Genomic DNA, 16,676 nt, shown 5'->3' with positions numbered 1-16,676 from the left:
TCCTTTTGCATACCTTCTAGAGTTCTTTTCCTTATAGGAGTCCTTTGATCAAGGCTAAACTTGTGACGTAAGAATTCTTCTTATACATGTTCACGTGGAGATCAAGAAAAGCCACATCAGCCCTAATCGTAAAGCGTAAATCCCATTTAGGGTTTCTTGGAACCGAACCTGGAAGGATGACTACTGCATCATATTCATCCGTCCACTGTGGATCCGCGCTCCTTGGCTATGTCAAATATGAACCCGTCACCCTTGTATCATCACATCCAGCCATGTAGATCCGTCATGTTCATTTTTATTCCCCTTCAGCAGCAAATTTGGGATTTCCATCAAATGGGTCTTGACCCCCCATGTCCGTGTCATCAATTCCATCAAAGAAATCCACCTAATCAAAAACACTCTTTGGAGAACCCAAAATACCAGAATCAACAACTAGGTCTTAATCATCATATGGGTCTTCACCCCCTATGCCCGTGTCATCAGAGAAATCCACCTAAACAAAAACACTCTTTGGAGAACCCGAAATATCATAATCAACAATGGAGGGTGGTCTTTCCAAAGCCAAAGCCAAACCCCTCTCCTCCTTCTTCTTATTCTTTTTGTAAATTACACAGAGAACCAAGTCGGAGCCCTTTTCAGCAACACTAAACTCATGCATTAACCAATCAGTGGTCGTCATCTCCTTACCCTCACCCTTCACCCTGAAATTCAACAATTTGTTGAACCTAATAATCGTCTTCCCAGACCCAGAAACATAGATTTTCTTGGTGGAACTTTCATGCCAAGTCCCATAGGAACCAACAGAACAAAGCACACGATTCTTCCCCCTTTTTAACATGGTGAAGAAGTAATGCTTCTCATCATCCAACACTGCCGTTGAGTCCGTACAGAAATCCCATGAAGGCTTATTGTATACTTCATCAGAAAAGCCGATGACGTCCCAACCCAAACCCTCCTTTCGAATCTTCGAAGAAAGGTAACTCGAAATCAACACGGCATCGGAGTGCTCAAACCTCGCCCCCAACGGCAGAGGCAAAGGAAGCCTCCGCCGGAGAAGACTCATCGCTTCTGGGTATCTCAGAGAGAGAGAGTTTAGAGAGAGAATGAGAATTTTGATGGAAAGAATGACGATGATGCCTTATATAATAGTTGGCGCAAGGGGGTGAGCCCAACGACTATTTTTTTATATAATTATTTTGAAAATTAATTTATATTTTTTTTTTAGAATTAATTTTTATATTAAATCAACAAGGATATTCAGGTCTATGTGGATAAGTATACAAATCCTCTGCTGTCAGATCTTGTACTATGATAGTATGATTTGAAAATTTTTATTTAATAAATTATAATTATTAAAATATTATTAATTAAAAAAATAGCCGTTAGGCTCACAGCCTTGCACCTAAAGCATCATGATGTCACTGTTTAGAAATTGATAAGCAGGATAAGGCATCAGATAAAATAAAAAAATATTTCCACAGTTTTGTTGGTATTGTATTTTTTTTTTTCATCTGATAGATATATGAATTTGTGGATGTAGAGGGAAATCTGACATATTGAGCGTCCGAAGGATGGTGGAGTGGAGGCCTTGCAAGTGGATCTATGGGATACATATAGGATTTAGGAGATAGCCTACAAATGAATTTTTGGGTATATAATAATTGTTTGCCAAATATGGAGCATAGTCATTTAAAATCTAGGAAGCACAGGTGCGGCGTTTGGGCCGCCGCACCCACATCCGACGCGGGGACGCGCAGGCAACGCGACTGCTTGCACGTCCGTGCCGCGTCGGACATTAGAAAAATAATTTTTTCGGCGCGATTCGCGCAGATACAGCGCTGATTCGGACTGACGCGCACGAAATCGGGCCGATTTGCGCCGATTCGGCCAAAATCAGTCCGTATCGGGTGCAACACCGATACCGGCTGATATTGGTGAAATCGGCCGATACGGCCGAAATTCACAAAAAAAAAAAAAAAAAAAAAAAGCAAACAAAAGGTGCCCAACGTACCATTTTACTTGGCTGAAAAAAAAAAAAAAAAAAAATAAAAACAAAAAAACAACAGGGTGCAAACGGTGCGTTTGGAAAAAAACAAAAACCCTATAGCTCTCACTCTCAGCCAAAAATCTCATTTCTCTTCAATATTTTTTCACTCAGTCCGGTTCTGCTCTCAAGTCTCAGCCGACCCAGCCCTGCCTCTTCAATCTTCATTTTTCTTGCGCCTCTCTCCCACTTTCTGCCTTCACTCTTCAGCTGGCTCTCTCCCATTCTCTGCCTTCACTCTTCAGCTGTGCTAGTCTCATTTTTCAGCGTTCCACTTCGTCTCCCTTGCTCTCCGTCTCCCCTCACTGTCAGGTATCATAGCTCTCACACTGACACTCTTAGTTAATTGTTAATAGATGATTTTTTATTTAGTTAATAGTTATTATTACTCATTGTGATTTGTGATTGTGTTGTGAATCTGTGATGAGCTGATTTATTTTATTTTATTTTATTTTATTTTTTGTGAGTCTTGTGACACTGGGTTTAATTTTTTATTTAGTTAATAGTTATTATTACTCAGATTTGTGATTGTGTTGTGAATCTGTGATGATCTAATTTTTTTTTTTTTTGTGAGCCTTGTGATACTGGGGTTTGATTTTTTTATTTAGTTAATAGTTATTATATATTTGGAAATTATTTGTAGGTTAAATTGAATCTGTTGAATTTGCAATGAATGAAGCTACTAGCACAAAAAGTTCACCTTCATCTAATGAAGGAGTGCCAAATGATGAAGCTCCTCTTTGGCAATATGTGACTAAAATAGAAAAACCATCTGGTTCTACTGTTAAATCAGGTGAAAACACACAATTTAAGTGCAACTATTGTGGTAATATTTATTTGAGATCCTATTCTAGGGTTAAGGCTCATTTATTAAGAATTGTTAATAAAGGTATTAAAGTATGCCCTAGTGTGACACCGAGCCATAGGTTGGAAATGCAGTGAATGCATAATCAGGTTGAGAATGATAAGTTAAAAAGAGAACGGAGAAGACAAATTCCCTTACCCCCATCTCCCCCAAGCCGTGGGCCTATTGGGAGTAGTCCCTCATTTCGGACACAAGAAGAGAGTGATAGTACAAATCCTTTGATGGTAATAAGAGGAGGAAGGTTGTGAATCCTACGGTGGAGAAATTATTCCAGAATAATGCTAGACATGAATTGGATAGTCAAATTGCTAGGATGTTTTACACCGGTGGGATTTCGTTTAACTTTTCAAGGAACCCATATTATCGTAGTTCCTATTCATATGCCGCTACTCATAGCATTCCAGGTTATGTTCCTCCTGGATACAATGCCTTGAGAACAACACTTTTGCAAAGAAAAAAAGCTCATGTTGATAGACTTTTGAAACCAATTAAGGACTTTTGGGTTAAAAATGGTGTAAGTATAGTTTCTGATGGATGGTTAGATCCACAAAGAAGGCCTCTTATTAATATTATGGCTGTATCAGATGGGGGTCCAGTATATATTAAGGCAATTGATGGGTCAGGTGAGTTCAAAGACAAACATTATATTGCTAGGGTGTTGAGGGATGCTATAAAAGAGATTGGACATGAAAAAGTTGTCCAAGTCATCACTGATAATGCTAATGTGATGAAGTCTGCTGGAGCTCTTATTGAGGGTGAGTATCCTAAAGTATTTTGGACACCCTGTGTTGTCCACACTCTCAATCTAGCTTTAAAGAATATTTGTGCAACAAAAAACACTGAAAAGAATGAAGTTACATATAAGGAATGTAGTTGGATTACACGTATTGCTGATGATGCATCCTTCATACGTGTTTTTATCATGAAACATTCAATAAGGTTGGCAATGTTTAATGAATTTTGTTCATTAAAATTGCTCCAAGTTGCTGATACTAGGTTTGTTTCGGTTGTTATAATACTAAAAAGGTTGAAGTTGATAAAAAGATGCCTTCAAGCCATGGCTATTGGTGGGATAGGGTTGATTATATCCTTGAATTCACAGCACCTATTTATGATATGATGCGAGTAGCTGACACTGAAAAGCCTTGTCTTCATCTTGTGTATGAGATGTGGGATTCAATGATAAAGAATGTGAAGGTAGCAATATATCGGCATGAAGGTTTGGAAGATGATGATTATAGCTCATTTTGGAGTGTGGTGTATGATATACTTATTGATCGTTGGACTAAAAATTGTACTCCGCTACACTGCTTGGCTCATTCCTTAAATCCTAGGTAAGTACATTTATTTTCTATTTTCTTTAGTTCCTCCTTCTAGTAAAACACACGTTTCATTTATATTTGTTTTTTAATCTTTAACTCTAAGTATTACTCCACTGAATGGCTTTCGAAGAATTCAAAATGCATCCCTCCACATCGAGATTATGAAATTTCTATGGAAATGAGCAAGTGTTTGGATCGATTCTTTGAAGATATGAATGAATTAAATGTGGTGAAGTCTGAGTTTGCTGCATTTTCAGGAGGGAGGTTTTCTTCACCAGCTGTCTTGACAGATAGGTGGGTCTTACAACCTTTGGTTTGGTGGCAATACCATGGCTCCGCATTTCCAACTCTTCAAACCCTTGCCCTTAAACTTCTTGGACAACCTTGTTCATCGTCATGTGCTGAGAGGAATTGGAGCACATACAAATTTATTCATTCCTTAAAAAGAAACAAAATGGCTCCTACACGCACTGAGGATTTGGTATATGTGCATTCTAATCTTCGACTCTTGTCAAGGCGCAATCCAGAGTACATAAATAGAGATACAAAGATGTGGGATATTGCAGGAGACTCTTGGAATGAGAGCGACATACATGGAGGAACTGGAATTCTTGAGAATGCAGCTCTTACACTTGATGAGCCAGAGTTGGAGGCCATGGTTATTGGGAATGTTAGCACTAGTTTTACTACTAGTGAAAGTGAAGTTCGAAGTGAAGCTATTGATCTTGATGATGATGAAGTTGGTGTTTGATTGTCTTGTTGATTGTCTTGTTCATGTATCTTTTATTTTGTTTTAGTTTCAAACTTGTGAGTTGTATTTTAATTTTTGAACATCATGGAATGTTTATATAATGGAGTTGTATTCTAGTTATTATTTACTATTATTCTTAAATTATATAATGTGAAAAAAGTATGTTTAGCAATATATTAAAAATATAAATAAAAATATTTTTAATAATTTTTTAATCACCGCACCCGCACCCGAATCTCGAAACGCACCCGTGCTTCATAGTTTAAAATTGAAGAGGAAGGAAAGCAATTTACATGGAGAACTTGATAAGGGTTCTTGGACCTTGTATAGTTGTTTTGTCATGTATATCTTTGAGTTTGTGAAGGAGAGAAAAATTATGGTTGGTATAGGGTTTCCATTTGGTTTGTGATTTTCTGAGTCAATCTTAATTGACGTTCATTGCAGACAATTGCATTGGTTTTTGTTGAAATGCTGCAGCTTTGCCATTTGAGAGTAATGGATATATCCGAGTTGATTGCTATGATGGGTTCAATCAGATGAGAAGAGATGTGAGTGCTTATGAGAATTTAGTATTTGCAACTTTGAGATCTATTTTGAAAACTCTCAATTTTATTTCTTTGATAAAAGAAGGTTTATTATTTATGATGATTGCAGTTATGTGATGGTGTTGGTATTGCCCGTTTGTTAAATGCAACCTTGGTTTTGCCAAAGTTTGAAATGGCTGCATATTGGAATGAATCAAGGTAATTTATGGTTATAATTATCAAGGTTGATGGGATAGCTATGAACTCTGATAGAATTGTTATTTAAGTTTCAAGAATTTGTTCACTGTGAATTGACTGTATATGAATAAAATGTCTTGTTTTATGTGGCTACATATTTTGGAAATATGGATAAGATGGTTGCAGCAATGCGAGGTTTTAATGGCTTGTATAAAACCCTTTTCTTAAGCAGAAGAGCTTTGGCAGAGTTCACTTCACAGGGTTTTAGTGGGAGAGATCTGATGCAAGCCCTATGGAAGGCTCATCTAGAGGATTATGTCATGGGGAGAGGGTCTGCTTTGCCTGACTGCTTTTGTCAGTTCAAATTGTGATTTCAGGCTCATCTTTCTTGCCATATATTGTATTTCTTCATTTTTTGCATGTGCTATGGCTCTAGAAGCAGTTTTTTGTTAGGTGTTTCTATAAGTTAGGGCTTGTAGAATTAAGAACTTTCCCCTTATATCTTATTTTTACAAGTTCTAATGTTATTGACTGACTTTAATTATGTATCTCTTGGCCAAAGTTTGGGCATTGCACCTAACCTTTCTGTTTTCACTTTTTCTATTAAACAAGTTTCCTTTTGCTACATTCGTAAATTCTTAATCCATCTCTTTACATTACCTATGCAGGAATGTGTTTTATCTAAAAACCGCTATTCAGAATAATCTATGATTAAGATTTCAGTTGTGTATTAATTGGTTCTGATGGTTATCATACCCGCAGACCACACTTTCAATGAAATTTATTAGAATTATTAAGATCCTGAAGAGATGAATGTTACATTATAAGAATGTTTCTTCAAGTAGGCAAAAAGGATTCATTCATCAGTACCAGTATAATTGGTATGCTTGAACATCTTGACTGCAGCTGTCATATGCTTTAGGTTACAAGATTTCCTAAGATGAAATTCTCCTTCTTTGAGTGAGATTGCAGATAAAAAGGGACAGTATAAGTCCATTTTAATGCTTTGGTTCACCTTTGAGTAAGCTTTGATCTGGGTTATAAATGGAAATTTCCGCATGTATTCCCAGGAGACGACAGACTTTTCCTCTATTGCAAGCACCATTTCTTCTAGTGGTTGTCATTTGGAATCTTGTATAACTGACTGGTTAATGACCCTTCAAATGTCAGTTTTAGTTTTTGTAATGCCATTCTTCATAAAATGACAAAGGTCGCAACCAGAAAGCAGTATAGCATCATGGAGCTGATCCAAGACAATTCTCTTATGAAAGTTCTTGCAACTTGAAATGTGAGTATCATGATGAATAGTCTGGTTGAGTAAGTCTTGCTAGCTCAATTGGCTGGGTGCGCTCTTCAGTGAGAGATGATTCACTAATCTAACATCAACTACATAAACTGAAGTTTTGAATCCCATTTTTGGCATGAGATTCAATATTTATTGAATAATGTTCTATCAATGAAAAAGGTGGAATTTCTCAAAGAAAACTGTCAAGACAAACCAACTGTTTTATTATTATTATTATCATTTCTTTTTAAGACTGATACAAAAATTAAAAAAAAAAAACCAACCAACCTTGGGGTTGATGTAGTTGTGCCTTGGAGAATGCTCACAGAGATACCTGCTAAAAATATGAAAATTTGTAGGTACAATGTTCAGTCCACTACCAAAAGTAGGTAAGAAGGTTATATACTGCTCTTTGTCTTTAGCGGTGAGAAAAATGTACCATATTTTTTCATGTATGAGAATTGAGAAAATTTCTTAGTAACTGTAGTGAAAACGTTTTACATAAAAGGTTTCTCGCCTGTAACCTTTTGTTCATCCGATGACATTTTGAGCTAACCTGATGAAGTAAACGAAAACTATCATAGGTTTTGGGTAATAATCTTAGCCCAACTTTTTGCATAATGCAACTCTTTTTCGGTGTTTTTTTTTTCTTTGAATAAATGGAGCCAATTTAACTAGTTTGTTGAGGATCAATAACCGATCCTAAAATTTGAGGCTAAAGCTTGGTTGTTATTATTCTTATTATTTTCTTTTTCTTTTTTATGGGGGATATTGTCCTTTCTTTTTCTTTTTTACCCTGATGATTTTTACGTCTTGCTCTCTAACAATTAAGGAGACGAATGAGAAACTCATGATTTCTTGCTGTACTTTTACTATTATACAATTCAAAGTAGTTCTTTTTTTAAAGGAGTAATAATACAATCAAATTTAAGCTTACATGTCACATCTCTGTATCTTGCCCAAAAGAAGAAATATTTGATTTTCTGCTGTAGTTATGTTCCTAATAAAACTGCTTCAGCTAAGTTTAAAATTATTGATTGGAGGCACCTAATACTAACAGTTTAACTATGTATATATATTACATTATATTTAAACTAATATATTGGATTATTGTATTTAAGCAAATATTTGTGCTTATAAAATATATGGATTTTGAATTATATGTTAATAAACATAAAAGGATAAATTGCAAATTACACCTCTAAAGTTTGGAAGTGTTTAGATTTTACAGGTTAAAGTTTTAAAATTTGGATTTTAACCCTGAAGTTTTGAGGTGTTTGGATTTTATACCCTGACATTTTAGAATTTAGATTTTACCCCTAAGTTTTAGGGGTGTTTGAATTTACTCTCTAAAGTTTGGGAGTGTTTGAATTTTACACTCTGAAGTTACAGATTTTAGGAGTGTAAAATTCAAATTCTGAAATGTTAGGGTATAAAATTCAAACACCTTCAATGTTAAAGGATGTAATTTGTAATATACCCAACGTAAAAATAAATAAATACATATATACATAAATAATAATAACACATATGTGTATGTGTAAGTATATAAGTAGCGGTAACTCCAAAAACAATACACAAATATCAATTGCTACTAAAAACCAAACCAAAACAATATCCGATATGAAATTAACTCTCTTAATACCAACTGTAAATCTCTACTAACTTTCATAACTCACTATTATTAGAGGTGTGCAACTCAACTAATGTCGTCATTTGATATAATTGAAGATGGTTAGAATATCCAAATTGTTATGCCTTCACTTGATTAGGAATTCAAACTCCAAAAAATAAAATATTGTAAACTCACTCTCAAAAAATTGATTTTAAAACAATCATGGTAAAATAATAACCAAGCTTACGAAGTACAAAGGGTTTGAAATTTTCTGGTAAAAGAGTTTTACGTAAATAAAATTTAAAAAAGAAGAAAAGATGTACACACCGGGCCAATCCCTTATTAGCTAGCTTATTTTGCCCAACTTATTTATGTACAACTTTTTGAAATCTATCTTTTTTTCTAAGTTATAATTTGTCAAAATCTTACCAAATGAGTCTTAGTAATTGAAATAATGTTCCCAATTAAAAGTTACCCAAAATTAATGCTAATAATAATTAAAGAACAAAGAAGAGAATAACACACTCACCTCATGTCAGGAAATACAATTTATCTAATGAGCAAAATTCTTATGTTATGTGTAGGTAAGAATGAGTTGCGTGTCATTTCAAATGATGTGAGCAATTAATAAGTATTGAGGTTGATATTTGGGAGAGGTGATTGGTACTTCTGCCCCATTGTTTGGGAATGTCGATAATATGGACTAGGGTTGTCCACTGGTCAGCTGATTGAGTTTAGGATCAAACTGCCAACCTGTCAGGTCAAGTGGAAGAAGTGAAGACTCGAGGTTGACCAGCAACCACCACAGGTCAAGTCAAATTAGGCTTTGGTTGATGATCGGCCAGTTTGGTCAAAATCAATGAAGGAGTGGTGGTGGGTGGAAGGTGTTAGATGTTCGCCAGATCTGAGTGGAGGAGAGAGATTTGGCCAAATTTGAGCAAATCTGAGCCAAACGTTGCATGATCTGAGCAATTCAAAGTCAATCATTATCGAATTTGAGCGGATCTAAGCAGATTTAAATGCAGAAAGCCAAATGTGGCCTGATTTGAGCTATGAAAGGCTTAATAGATATCGTATCTAGGTAGATTCAAAAGTTCTTGTAGTGTGTTTTGGTTGACTAGAGTAGCTCGGGTTTTGGTGGAGGACACCTATCACTAGACTGGTTGGAATCGGTTGAGCAAGTCATAAATTTTTTCTTTTTTGGTGGGAGCAAAAGAGGGATGTTGTAATTATTCTCCGGTCCCTACACTACCTTTGCCATTTATCTCTTATTGTAGCAAAATTATTGCCATTTATCTCTTATTGTAGCAAAATTATTGCCATTTATCTCTTACTGTAGAAAAAATTGTTTGTATCAAATAAGTCAAGAAATAATTATAACCTTTAATGGTTAGTTTGGATGGTTAATACTCAACGTACCAAGTTTAATATTCTAAAAAAAAACACATTTGTTTCGCTGTTTGTTGCCCATTAATATCCCAATTAGGCAACATCATGTGTACTATTATTTTTTTTTAATTTGAAAATATCTAAAATTTGTGTTTTTTTAATATACTATTTTAACCAATTTAATTAATCACATTTTTTTATAAATAAATAAATAGAGAAAGCAATTTTAATAAAGTAATAATTGTTTTATGTCACTTTTATAATGTGTCTAATTATATCTTATACATTTTCTCAAAAAAAAAAAAAATTATTCCCATATATTATGTAATCGGGACATAAGAGAAAATTCATACAAACTGCATTTTCTATCTTCTCATTTTTCTACCCAATTAAAGAAATTTTTTTTTTCCATTTCTCAATTTTTCTATCATTCCATGTTCTAACCAAACACATGTGAAGAAAAATTAAATATTTTTTATTTCCCAATTTTCATTCTCCAACCGATTGGCTAGGGAGGCTTAAACGCTCAGCTACAGATTTGGCATTTATGCATTTGTTGCTTATAAATATATAGTATATACACACATCATAATTGATTTTTATTAGAGTTTTATTCGTAGGAATTTTTTTATTATTAGACTTTAAAAAGTAAAATTAAAGACTAAATATTATAACATTTTTTTTTCTAATGACACAAAGGGTTCACGTGTGTGGTTACGATCCCATCCCATTTAAACCCAAATTTGACATAATGTGGGACCACCCGAACAATAAAAGTACAGGCTAAATATTAGTAACTATAATAATCTAAATTAAAACACTATGAAAATTTTTTAATTGCTTTTGAAATTTTTATTTTTTTATTTAGTACTATTATTATAATATTATTTCTAAGTATATATATATATATATATTTTTTAAATTTTATTATTAGCTAATTATTAATGACCTCATTAATCCAATATAACAAATTCAACCACTATCTATCTTTCCTATTAAAAAAAAACTACTTCTATTTTTTTGTTATTTTTTGTTTGGTCCGGACTCCGGACCCGAACCCGAATATTATTCTCATTCTAAACGCCTAAACCCTAGCTAAAACCCTAAAAAACGAAATTAGGGTTTCGTTTTTATTTTTTGGTTGCTCTGTACGGTAATTCCAAGCTCTCTCAAAAATGGTGAAGAGGAGCAAAAGTAAGCTAATTGAAAATTTTCGCACAATACCCAGTTTTAAAATTCCCTAAATTTTTTTCTCAAAAATCTCCCTTTTGTTTTGTTTTGTTTGTGTGTTTCAGAGAGCAAGAGCAAGAGGGTTCCTCTGAAGAAGAAGCACAAGATCATAAGGAAAGTGAAGGAGCACCATAGGAAGAAAGCGAAGGAGGCGAAGAAATTGGGTCTTAATCGCAAGACTAAGGTAGAGAAAGACCCTGGAATTCCCAATGATTGGCCTTTCAAGGAGCAGGAGCTCAAGGCCCTTGAAGCTCGCCGCTCCCGTGTTATTGAGGAATTGGAACAAAAGAAAGCCCTGCGCAAAGAAAGGGTATGCTTCATTTTTGCTAAACTTCATTGACATGCTTAGATTTTGATTGGAGCTATACATTTGCTTTATGAATAAAGTAAGATTTTTTAAATTTTGGGTTCATGGAAGAATAAAGACTTGAATACAGTTTGCTAAGATTTTCGTCTCAATTAGCTAGAGACACAGATTTTCATAAAATACGCGATAAAGTAATGTTAGTAGTGGGCCCAAATGAGAACCAAGCGAAACCTGCTTACTTTGTGGTGTCTGTAGCATTACTGTTTTAGTCCCATACATAATTTGGTTGATTCCATTGGGACTAAAATCGATCACCTTTACCTTTTTTTAGAAATGATGACTTTAGGGGTTCAAGTGATTGTCAAGAGGTAATGACATCCTTTGTGGTACACCATTATCTACCTATCTCAAAGAGTGATTGCTTTAAGTTTGTTAGGGACTAAAGGTTATTAATTCAACAGCTTGGCAGGGGTCTTTCGGCAAGCATAGAAACATGCTTTTTGGAAGGCTGTGCCACATTGCATTATGTGGTGCCTTTGGCAAGAACGGAATTTCAGAAGTTTTCAGTGATGCGAGCAGACTATCCTTGAAATTAAAGCCTTCTTCCTTTGTACTTTGTTGGATTGGAGTGCTGCTTTTCTTTTTTCGCCTTGTTTCTTGCTCTTAGAATTGTTTGAGCATTGTATTTTGAATTGATAGTGCTTCTCCTTTAGTACACTGCTGGTGTACTGGGTTTGTTTTTCATTCTAATAAAATTTTGTGTTATAAAAAAAAGTTTATCAATTCATACTTTGGGGACTAACAATCACTCATGGGTGAAACTTAAACTGTGATAGTTTACTGATTAGTTATGAACCTTGTTGTACTTCCTCTAATGTATATGGAATGCAACTAGTTATCACTTTTGCTTCGTCCCTTCAATCCTTAAATTCATAGCGGTGTATTCTACAGGCTCAAAAGAGAAAGTTGGGGTTACTAGAGGATGATGATAGCTCTAAATTGGCTACATCCGCTTCTCCTGGAGAACTGAATGTTAAAGATATTTCCACTGGAGTTGGGAAAAACCGGGGTATGTTGATTCTTTTTTTTCTTTTTTCTTTTTTTAAATATGTGTTCTTGGTGGAAGTTTTTTTTCATTGGATCTACTGTCTTTGTCCACTTATCTTTGTGCTACTTTTAACGTCTCTTATTTTAATACAGATAACTCCGATAGGGCTTTTTACAAGGAGTTGGTGAAGGTCATTGAAGCATCAGATGTCATTTTGGAAGTTCTTGATGCTCGTGATCCCCTAGGTACTCGTTGTGTTGATATGGAGAACTTGGTGATGAAAGCAGGCCCTAATAAGCATCTAGTATTGCTTCTGAATAAAATTGGTAATCTTTTGCTCTCTCTCTCTCTCTCTCTCTCATGCATGTTTATTGGATAAGTTAGAAAATGAAAACAGTTAAAAAGCACATTATGATTAGATTTGTAATGGAATAGCATGACCAAAATATCAGAGGACCATCATTCTAATAATAGACAAATATAACTCTGAGTCTGCTCTGTATATTCACAATCAAACAGCAATTAATCATATAATGGCTGCCATTTAAGTTCATAGACTATGTTACATGCAATGACCGAGAGATATCTCACCTATTTTCCTTGTCCATATGGTTTCATCTTGTTTTATTTACCTTTGTCACTTGTGTCTCAGATCTTGTTCCTAGAGAAGCTGTTGAGAAGTGGCTTAAGTATCTTAGGGAAGAATTACCAGCTGTTGCATTTAAGTGCAGTACACAAGAGCAAAGATCAAACCTAGGGTGGAAATCAAGCTCAAAGGCAGCAAAACCAAGCAATCTTCTACAAACTAGTGATTGTCTAGGAGCTGAAACGCTTATTAAATTGTTGAAGAATTACTCAAGAAGCCATGATGTAAGTCTACCAAGCAATGACCATATATTTAATTCACAGTGACTTGCGTGTGTCCCATTGGTGATATAGCATTATGCTTTTTATTGTACCTGTGCTTGTGTTGTCTTGATCTGCATGCATGCAACATGTATTCATTGAATTTTTTTGAACAAATTAGTTTATATGATAGCATGTGGAGTCTGCTTGACTTGCTATATCTCATTCTACTTGGTTGGACGTTAGTTATTGTTACAAAGAGTCTTGGTGCAGTTGTTTGGAAAGTAAATATTATGGATGAGGTGAAATAGGTTTGAAAAGTTGAAGATTATTCAGTTGATATGAGTCAGTTAGATCATTGTTTATGCAATACTTATTTCTTTTGTTCTAGTGGACATCAGGCAAATATATGCTTAGTTGACCAAAACCTAATGTTCTCTTTAGGGAAGTTTTGTTCTCAAAGTGGGTCTCAAAGTATGGCCTTCAAAACCTGTGTTAATGGTGTTTTTATTCCACATATTAAAGCTTCCCAATTAGGAACCATGGTGAAGATTATTTTACCATTTTTTTTACTACTGAATGGTACTTGTTATGCCATATTTCTGAATTTGGGTTTTAGAGTTCGAATAATAGTGCCAGCCATATTAACAATTGTGCTCTGTTATCTATGGCAGATCAAGAAATCAATTACAGTTGGTGTTATTGGCTTGCCCAATGTTGGTAAGAGTAGTCTTATTAATAGCTTAAAGAGATCCCATGTTGTCAATGTTGGTTCTACTCCTGGCTTAACAAGATCTATGCAAGAGGTTCAGTTAGACAAGAATGTAAAATTGTTAGACTGCCCTGGTGTTGTGATGCTTAAATCTGGAGCAAATGATGCATCTATAACTCTTCGTAATTGCAAAAGAATCGAGAAGTTGGATGACCCGATTGGTCCAGGTGAGTGAACTCATCCTTTGTCCTTGTGCTGGTTTATTTGCTATTCTGCTTGAGTACCTTTTCATGTGGCAAGGCTATTCCTTTATTAATTCACATTCTCCCTCCAACTGCCTTTGTATGTAAGGAGATTGCATATATAGAATCAAGGACAATAAATGTTAATTGAAGAAGCTACAGTGATGTCAAATTCTATTAATATGTATTCTCCACTATCTATTAAGCTCAATTGGCGCCTCCTAGTGTTTCTAACGGAGACGCCCAGGTTCAAATTCCCCCCACCCCCAACTATTGAATTATCAAACAAAATTATTTACAAATCAAAAAGGAAAAACTATCTATATAGAAATTCTGGAGCATATTTCTTTAGGAAGAAGTCCTTTGGATAGTAAAATTTTTGTGGATTCTGTGTCATTATATTAAGTTATATCAGCGGACTATGATATTATACTGCCCCTGTCCCATCTGTGCAGTGAAGGAGATTCTAAGGCGTTGCCCACCCAGCATGTTGGTAACTTTGTACAAGCTCCCTAGCTTTGACTCGGTCGATGACTTCCTTCAAAAAGTGGCTACTGTTAGGGGTAAGCTGAAAAAGGGTGGTGTTGTGGATGTGGAAGCTGCTGCAAGAATTGTTCTGCATGACTGGAATCAAGGTATGTGTTAGGCATTTATGGTTTATGTGCCCTGAGAATATGCAAACAAACAAAGGGATAACAAGAAAAGCAAATTGTAATATATAAAGAAAGTGATGTTAATAATTTGGGTGTTAGAGGTGTTGAGTTTGATTCTCAGAATGCCCCTAATTATCTATTGTTTTATATAAAAAAGTAAGCTAATAATTTGATTTTTTGTAGGTAAGATTCCATATTACACTATGCCCCCAATTAGGAATCAAGGAGAGCCTTCAGAAGCCAAGATTGTTTCTGAGCTTGGGAAAGAATTTAGCATTGATGAGGTTTATGACACTGAATCTTCGTTCATTGGAAGCCTCAAGTCTGTTGATGATCTCAACCCTGTGGAAGTTCCTCCGAGTTGCCCCCTCAATTTCGATGAGGATTTATTAGAGGTTTGTGATCTCTCTTAGTTTTAAGCATCTATTTATGGTCTTAGGCAGTGAAGTGACTTTGGGTGCTCCAAATCTCCATACCTGAGAGGAGCACACCTCCTCATTATTTTCATTATACGTTGTTTTTTAAATTTATGAAACTAATACCTTAATGTCCAACTCTTTTTGCATTTTTATGCATTAGAATGATGAACCAAAACATTCAATCCAAAGTGGTGAAGGCCCCAAAGACATGGATAACGATGGTGACGATGTGTCCATGGCATGTGAAGACAATGAAGAAGGCAGGAACAAAGGAAAAACTGCTACTAGCAGGCAGAATGAGAAGTTATATGCCGTTGAAGGTATGCTTAATACAAAGATGAAGAAAGCAGAGAAGAAGAGAAGGAAGAAAGCTGAAAAATCAATCCCAGAAGATGCCATGGACGATGACTATGACTTCAAAGTAGATTATGTCAAAAAAGGATCTGCCATGGATGTTGGTGATGAGGGCAATGGTAATCAAATAATTGGTAAGGTGCCTATGTCTGGTATTGAGTTCACTGATGAGTGATGGAAGACTAGAAATTGCATGTCTTATGAATGCTTTTGTATTTTATTTTGGTTGAGTTGGCAAATTTTGGAAAGGATAAAGAGAGTTAATTGAGTATTGTGATTTGGCTACTTATTGTTTAATCCCATGCTTTTCTGTACTCTCTCTCTCAAATCCATTGGTGTGTACACATAAACATGAGAGGCAAATTTCACATCACCCTATTTTTTTAAGGAAATTTTATTTACTTCTTTTCCCACAATTACCAAATGTAGAGTTCCCCTACCTTGTGATCAGAACACCGGATTAACCAAAAAATGTTTGTCTAAATCCAAAATCCCAAATTTTGAAACCTTTAATCCACAATCTTTGGGGAACTGAAGCTTTTAAAGTCATCTCTTCCATGACCCAAGCAACTCTTTGGGGGCCAAATTTTGGTTTAACATTTACACGTATTGTGTTCTTGAATAATTCTTTTGAAAATGAAAACAAATTATGAAATTAATTGTCAAAGACCAAGCTTTAAATGAAAACAAAAATCAAATCTCGAAACTTATGACATGAGTTTCAAGTATCTTTTTACTAATTAGCTTTGACGGAATTTTAAAAAAAGGATACATTTTTTTTTTGGTAAAACAGGAATATGCATAGAAATTAAATAGTCACGAGTCTATTACAAGATTTGCCCTCTTATCAAGGGTTATCGGATAAAACATAA

The 16,676-nt window shown here is 35.0% G+C and overlaps 2 protein-coding genes across 2 annotated transcripts; both read left to right on the top strand.

Annotated features, from left to right (window-relative positions):
• The first annotated feature begins 3,222 nt into the window (after positions 1-3,222).
• Positions 3,223-4,525, top strand: LOC142609238 (uncharacterized). Its single transcript, XM_075780832.1, has 3 exons — positions 3,223-3,678; positions 3,906-4,243; positions 4,489-4,525. Exons 1-3 carry the CDS (start codon positions 3,223-3,225, stop codon positions 4,523-4,525), a joined length of 831 nt encoding a protein of 276 aa, XP_075636947.1.
• A 6,495-nt stretch (positions 4,526-11,020) lies between these two features.
• Positions 11,021-16,118, top strand: LOC142610745 (guanine nucleotide-binding protein-like NSN1). Its single transcript, XM_075782670.1, has 9 exons — positions 11,021-11,187; positions 11,289-11,533; positions 12,482-12,599; positions 12,731-12,904; positions 13,231-13,448; positions 14,099-14,363; positions 14,834-15,013; positions 15,215-15,426; positions 15,611-16,118. The coding sequence occupies exons 1-9, from the start codon at positions 11,169-11,171 to the stop codon at positions 15,977-15,979; spliced, it is 1,800 nt and encodes a 599-aa protein (XP_075638785.1). The 5' UTR covers positions 11,021-11,168; the 3' UTR covers positions 15,980-16,118.
• The last annotated feature ends 558 nt before the right edge of the window (positions 16,119-16,676 follow it).

Source organism: Castanea sativa, chromosome 9, assembly GCF_040712315.1.
Source record: "Castanea sativa cultivar Marrone di Chiusa Pesio chromosome 9, ASM4071231v1".
NCBI lineage: Eukaryota > Viridiplantae > Streptophyta > Magnoliopsida > Fagales > Fagaceae > Castanea > Castanea sativa.
This window is presented reverse-complemented; position numbering and strand designations above follow the sequence as displayed.